This window comes from Rhagoletis pomonella, unplaced genomic scaffold, assembly GCF_013731165.1.
Source record: "Rhagoletis pomonella isolate Grant_MI unplaced genomic scaffold, Rhpom_1.0 Rhpom_scaffold_00005, whole genome shotgun sequence".
Lineage (NCBI taxonomy): Eukaryota > Metazoa > Arthropoda > Insecta > Diptera > Tephritidae > Rhagoletis > Rhagoletis pomonella.
The window spans coordinates 51,975,405-51,983,187 of NW_023458559.1; the positions used below are offsets into that span (position 1 = coordinate 51,975,405).

General features: G+C 42.7%; 1 protein-coding gene across 1 annotated transcript in view; it reads left to right on the top strand.

Annotated features, from left to right (window-relative positions):
- Positions 1-477: 477 nt before the first annotated feature.
- The window catches only part of LOC118739170 (OTU domain-containing protein 5-A), a gene marked incomplete in the record, with an annotated part of 44,874 nt that continues 37,568 nt past the window's right edge, over positions 478-7,783 (top strand). The window contains 8 exon segments of the mRNA XM_036470355.1: positions 478-676; positions 727-1,032; positions 1,131-1,355; positions 5,810-5,874; positions 5,941-6,514; positions 6,580-6,736; positions 6,797-6,999; positions 7,107-7,771. Of these exon segments, the coding sequence (XP_036326248.1) occupies positions 1,161-1,355; positions 5,810-5,874; positions 5,941-6,514; positions 6,580-6,736; positions 6,797-6,999; positions 7,107-7,771 (1,859 nt within the window).

Below are 7,783 nucleotides of genomic sequence, written 5' to 3' on the forward strand. Positions count from 1 at the left end.
CCGTCATCGATTCGCCACTTCTCGCCCGCTATGTTTGAGTTCCGGTCGCTTAAAGAAGAATTTTGCATGTGAAAGCAACAACAAAGTTAGCTTGGACGGATAGACGATAGCGAGTTTGCTTGTACCTCAATGAGTTCGTTCGTTTCGCCACTCGCTAACTGTTGGCGAATCGATGACGGCTACTATTTCTTTAGTTCACTCTCTGTGAGCGTAATTCTCTCAATAGCTGAGTTCCAGCAGCAGTACGAATAGCAGGATTTTACAAGTTGCTGTTCCCGCACGAGACCTTACATAAGGTTTTTTAATGGCGAAAACACCAGGTAAATCCTGCGAAACCTGCTATTCGTACTGCTGCTGTGGCGCAGCTAATTTTCCAATTCTTCTTCTTCAAGATAATTACTACTAGAAAAGAAAAGAAACAAAGCCATTGTTTTATCTGGCATCAACTGACGTATACAAAATGACAGCGCTGCGAACTGTTAAACACACCTGACAGTCATCTGCTAGGAATGATTAAAGCAAAACAGAAAAGAGACGTGTACACATATGGCAGTGAACGTAACAAACTCAGTAACAGGAGCAGATTAGTAGAAAAATTTTCAATCCAAAAAATCTTTGGAAAATATCGTTATTGCCAACAAAAAATTTAGCAAAGCATTAAAGGTGAACTTGAAGGGTAAGTGCCCATGGAAAATGAAATCGCCGGAATTAATTTTTATTTTGAAGCAATTATATGCAAAATCAAGGTGGCTGACGCATCTTACTATTTGCGAATAAAGTTGTAGTTGTGACGAACTGACGTTATATAGCAGCGCAATCTAGCACCTGTGCACAAAAGAAAACGGGGCAAGGCTTCTACCAAACTACGGAATTCCTTTGCGCTGCCAGCTGATGCACATATATACATCTATATATATCAATATACAATACAAAAAAGCTTTTATTTGGAATAGAATATTGTCTTGAATACATTTTGGATGCAGTGAGATCATACCAATATCTGAATAAGCGACGGGGCGGCGTTCAGGTTAGGTGTGCAATAGAAAAAACTACATACTATATAGTCGCAGTAATCCAACGAATTGAATTGACAGTATTGTTACGTATTAAATTTAAAAATTAAAATTTAGTTATATCGCGATTGAGTGACAAAAGTAAGCATGACTATCAAACCGGTGATTGCTCCGTCGCAGAAGCGTGTGGCTTCGGATGAGAAGAAAGAGTCACATAGTCATGGGCATGCCCTCGCTTCTCATTCTCATACACATGGTCACAACGTGGTCGAGCCAGGAAGCAGTCACAGCCAGTCCAGTGGTCGCACTACTGGCGCACATCCTCCATGCCGTGGCGGGCAGGTAAGCAATCTTAGCTACATATCGTCCCGCTTCTGCCTTAACCTCGTATCTGCAATAGAGGTATTTTAGAGAGTGTAGGAAAAAATGCTTAATTTCTTCCGTTAGGATACAATAAACGCATTTTTTACTTAATATTTCTGGTTCCACTAACAGTAGTGAGCACCCTTATTACGTTCCCACGACAGTCGGGTCTACGTAACCGGAACGACCCAGATTCATATCGGGCCAAGGACTGTCACTCCAGCAACACTCCCCAAAAACTCTGGGGAATCTGTATGCTGTTACAACAACAAACACAGCACCCTCATTAAGTCTTTGTTCTAGTGTGACGCTTAAACAGATGTTATAAGTGGTAATATTAGCATTCCCAAAAATTGTAGATACGTGGTTAAGGCAGAAAAGGGACGATATGTAGGTTTGGTCAGATACATCCAAATTATTAGAAACGCAAGGATACAAAAAGAAGTTTTAATGGTATACATAGCATATCCAGGTACTTCACGATTTGCAGGAATTTATCGAAAACAACTTTTGCTGTAAATCCTGTAAAACCTGCAAATCCTAAAGTACCTGAAACAGGCTTAATTATCTTTAGTTTATTAGATATTTATTTATTATTTTTTTTTATAAAAGGTATAACTTATAACTTAACATACACCATTTAAATCCAAATTCAGACTTTGTGCAAAAATTATGCATAATTTTACCAAATATTTCTAACGTTTTAATCAGCATCTTTAGAAAATATTTTGGTAGGAATGCACACTTTTGCAGGCCATTAAATTTAAGTACAATAAAGCGACAAATATAAAGTAGCTAATTGCGTTTTCCGCGCTACCATTAATGGCGAAAACAAATTTTCCTGTAAGTCCTGTAATCCTGCAAATCTTGAAAGTACCTGGAACAGGCTTACAGGGAACCAAATAAAAACTCGGACGCGACATTTGTGTAAGTTTGGCTATTTTTAACCGACTTCCAAAAAGGAGGACGTTATCAGTTCGTCGGGATATTTATTTTTTTTATGTATGTTACCGCATAACTTTGGACCACGTCAACCGATTTAGATAATTCTTTTTGCATCGGAAAGGTATTGTCTCAGAGGTGGTCCTATACTTATCTGGTTTAGATACGATCATTGGATCATGAGATATATATTTATATTTTTTTATATGAGAATTGAAGTCGGTTTTTTTTTTGCTAAAAATTACTTGTTATTAAAAGATTTTTTTTTTTAACTTGCTTTGTTTATATTTATGTATGTATGTTTGCTAGGGTCAAATCTTGCAATCAATTTTTGACCAATTTTCCGATAACCTAGATTTGAAACTTCACAGTTGGCTCAGAACCCGATGACAGTGCAAACCTAAAGATAACATTTCCACGACAGCCGCTTCTACGTACCAGATTGACTCTGGTTTTACCCGACCAAGGGCTGTTGTTTCGGCAATCTAGCCCCGTTGCTCTATTCTAGGGCTACATCTGCTCCGTACCCTTCTGCTCAGGGCTGGCATTAAGTCCAACTTAGGGCCAGAAATACACCTGCTGCGTATGCCAGAGACGACTGCAAACAAACTCCACCTCGGTCATGAGCAATGCCTGTGACGGGTGGAGTCACCTGCACCTGCGCAACTGCTAGGGCCTACGTACGCACCGGCAATGGACCAGGTCGTTCGTGGCCCCATCCTGTGCGAATCAGACCGCCTCCACGGCAAATCACCACCCGCTCTTGCAGCACACAACCAACACACCCACACCCCAACACAACACAACAATAGATACACACACAAACACAATAGCACCCACATACCGCCGCCGTCAACTCCTAGTTTCTCCAACAATCTGCTCGGTTTTTCAGTCCAGAATATACCGTCACGTGACATCAGTCAAGTGCAACTCCTGCCTTGGCTGGTTCCCATTTTAGAGCATGCTCAGGACTTCGCAACACGCGTGATTGGACGAGTGGCTATGTGGGCCCCTGCTGTGCTGCCCAGTCGCATACCTCTCCCGCGTTGCCGCCAACCACCACCACAAGGCAGCACCCCCTTTTGCTGCACGTACAGCAGGAAGCCGGCAGGCAACACAACTCCTTAACACAATACATAACGATCGGTCTCCCAAGCCACACAAAGGTGCTACAATTTAACTGTAACGGATCCCAGAGCAAGATCGAGGAGATAACTGTCTTTATGGGAAGGCATGGAATATTAATAGCTGCGGTCCAAGAGACGAAGTTGCACGGCAACTCAACCTTGTTGAATTGCGCCGGATACAACGTGCACCGTCGAGATCGCGAGCGATACAATGGTGGAGGTTTAGCGTTCATCACGCACCACACCGTGCAGTATCTTCTTCTTGAAGCAGACTTCGACCGCAGTGATACCATCCTAGAATGTCAGGGTATTGCTATCCGGTCAGGCGATGTTGAGCTCGAAATATTTAACGTATACATACCCCCTGTCACCAGCTGCCCGGCAGGATATCATCCTGAAATAGGTGCGCTACTCAGAAGTGAAAACCGTATGGTAGTTGGCGACTTTAACGCGCACCACGATCTTTGGCTCTCAAGCCTATCAAATGATCGTAGGGGAATACAGCTGGCTGAGCAGATAGACGATTCGGCTTTTTGCACAATGAACGACGACGCTCCCACCAAGATTATGGGCAGCTGCTGGTGCTCGCCAGATCTAACAATTGTCAGCGCTGGTCTGATAAACAGCGTATCATGGCGACCTATGCTGACCCTATCATCAGACCATCTGCCCATAGTCATCTCGATAGATAAACCTGCCGACTTTGCTTCCGTGGATTACCGGACTTATGTAAACTTTTCCAAAGCTGACTGGAAAGGCTTCACGGATGTTACTGAGGGCGCCTTCACTGCACTGCCCATACCAACCGACGTCCACATAGGTGAACGTAAATTTCGCAGGGTTGTCACTGCTGCTGCAGCTCGCTTCATCCCAGCAGGATGTATTAAGGATCCGCGTCCGAACTTTCCTGCTGAAGCGGCTGTTCTAGCCGATGAGCGTGACAACGTTCGTCAGGCCGTTCCCGGCAATTCCCCTATCAGGGATCTCAATTCGGAGATTCGGCGACTTGTCAACGTACATAAGTGGAAGAAACGGGAAGAGCATTTGAAGACCTGCAACTTCGTCTCTGGTGTGAGTAAGCTTTGGCCAACTATGAGGTCGTTGTCCAACCCGACGAAGCGTGACAACAGAGTCGAAATAGACTTTGGTGACCACGCTTAGTCGGACCCGGAGCGATGCGCGAGATATTTTAGCCGGCAGTTTATTCTGCATCCTTCGGTGGATAAAGCCAAACGTCGAGTGACCAGAAGGCTGCACAAAATGCCAAAACCCAGGGCGCCACTTTTTTTCACCAGCGGTGAGGTAAGGATAGCCATCGGGAAGGTGAAAGCCTCCAAAGCCATTGGACAAGACGGAATATGCATGTCGATGCTGAAAATTTTGGTTCCTGCGGGAGTAGCGTACCTAACTGAGGGCCTCAACTTGTCTATGGCTACTCTCGTCATTCCAGACATATGGAAGATGGGGAGAGTGGTCCCACTGCTCAAACCGGGGAATCCAGCCAAAAATGGAAAGTCTTATCGACCGATAACCCTCCTTTCCCCGGTAGCGAAGACACTAGAGGCCTTGGTACTCCCGTATTTCACGAACCACCTGACCCCAGCGAAGCATCAGCATGGTTTCCGTAAAGTGCACAGTACAACAACAGCACTTAACGCCATAACCACTCAGATAACACGTGGCCTTAACCGCAACCGTCCCTGTGAGAGAACTATTCTACACCTTTTCCAACAGTATTTCGGAAAAACACAAATGTATTTCAGAAAAGGCCTAATGAATTTCAGAAAAGGCCAAATGAATTTCAGAAAAACTCAAATGTATTTCAGAAATACATTCAGAAAAGGCCAAATGTATTTCAGAAAAAGACAAATGAAATTCAGAGAAACACAATTGTATTTCAGAAAAGTTCAAATTATTTTCAGAAAACCGCAAATGTATTTCAGAAGAGGGCAAATTTATTTCAGAAAAGCACAAATGTATTTCAGAAAAATATTTTTAGAATACAGTTATGCTGTGCTTCTTAGGGCTGCCGTTAGTGGAACTTGACGACAACGACTGAGATATCAACCGATCGGGGCGGGGTTGTTGTCGCCGCTACAACAACAACAATGATTGATAGCTCTTATAAGAGTAAATGAGTTTAAAAAATATGCAATAAACACGCAATACCTTTTTGCCACACCCAATTCTTATACAAATGAAGGTATGCATGTGCATATGAAAGTGCTTAGGAAAGGATATCTATTTAAGTTTCATACTTGGAACCAATTTTTAATTTCCAAAGCAAACTATTGTTAAACATTTTGTTTTTTATTCAATACAAGTTTGTAATTCATTATCTATTGTTATTGTCGATGGTATCAGAGCCCTCAACGCCGTGCTGAATCGTTCGACGAGATTACGCGTCATCGTCGAAGCCCACATAAAAGGTAACTTCAGATCGTTTTAAATCAAATCGTTTTAGAATTAAATAATTAATTACCGTATGTAAATAGCTCACGGTCTAAGCGTAGGGATCATCATGACCAACATCATAAACGAGAACGCGCAGAGCGAGAAAAACATTCAACTGCGAGTGGTTCAAATAGTTCAATCCCCAAGAAATGCAGTAGCCCACATGTCCATGGAGGCGGATCTGTAGCTACCTCTGCCGTCGGTAGTCCTGTAGGAAAGAATGTATTGGGCGGTGGCAGTAGTCCAGCGCATGTAAGTGCTAAGGGAAGTGTTTCACCTGATCATCTCGGAGCTATACCTGTTGTGCTTGGTTGCCAAAGTCCCAAATCTTCATCTTCGGTAACGCAAGCAACAGCTAATTTGCTTAAAGATGTCGAAGAGACATATTCCGGGTACAATAGCGGCGACGAGCACTTGCAACCAAAAGAAGGTTCTACCACCGCCGATGAGTGGCAACAACGCGATGAACAGTTTGCTAAATGTATGGCTCAGCGAGGTTATGAGTTACGGCCGGTTGAGGAAGATGGTGCATGCCTGTTTCGTTCAATCTCATTGCAAATTTATGGCGATGAAGAGATGCACGATGTTGTACGCCAGCATACGATGGATTATATCGTAAGGATAATTGAAAAGATTTTTGCTCTTATAATAAATTATTTACTTACCGTTCCTTCACTTAGTATAAAAATCGGGAGTACTTTTCTCACTTTGTCACCGAAGATATTAACTCTTATATTAAACGAAAACGGCGAAAGGATTCGCATGGAAATCATATTGAAATACAGGCTATGTCGGAAATATACAATCGACCAGTGGAGGTCTATTCTTACAAACCAAGTATGCTAATGTGCTCTTATTTAATAATCCTAAACTGATGGCCTTCATTTTTATTTGTAGCTCCGATAAATATATTTAATTCAGAACAACTAAACAAAGGTTATGCGCCGTTGCGCCTTTCCTATCAGCGCGGATCGCATTATAATGCCATTATCGATCCATATGACGCAAGTGTGGGAGTGGGTTTGGGATTAGCTGGTTACAAACCGGAATTGCAGACAAAAGAAGCAGTACTTTTGAGTGAACAAATGGAGATAGAGCAGGTAAAATAGCTCTTGACGTGTTTGTTATGTTACACATTATGTAGTAGGGTTCAGTTTAAGCATTTTTGAGTTTAAAAATGTTTATTGCGTTTCATATGTATTTGCAGACAATGTTTGAAGACAAACTTAAAACAACTGATTGGGAGGCCACAAATGAAGCAATAGAGGAACAAATTGCACGTGAATCTTATTTACAATGGTGCCGAGAAAATTTGCAGAAAACTCGTTCTAGCGGTACTGCTCCATCTACTTCGGCGACTGTAACGTCTGCCGAAGCTACCTCAGACTCTGAGGCATCGCCCTCAAAATATTCCGCGCTACGCAATAACAATGGTAATATAAGCACTTCTAACACTAACAACAGCAGCTGCAGTAGGAATATAAACCATACCGATGTTGGTGGTTTAACGAATACTGCAACTACAGAAAATGTCTGCGAGCACAAGTTAAGTGGAATCGTTGGTTCAGGACAGCTCCCGAACAATACCGATACATCATCGGGAACATCTTTAGAACACAGTTTTGGTTTGTCGCCAAAGTCATTGAGTTCTTTGGCCAACAATTTAAAGAAAAGCTCAACTCCTCCACACTCCGTTGGTGAATGGGATGCTGACAGTGATGACACAGATATGAGCAGTACGAGCTCAATAGGCACCAGTAGTGGTAGTAACAACAGTGGCGGTCAAAAAAACACAAAAAAGCGCAGTTCAGGTTTGCGAACAGGTGGACAGAAACGGCGCCGTGAAACGGTTGCACCTTCAAAATTTAAAGGGTAAGTAGATCA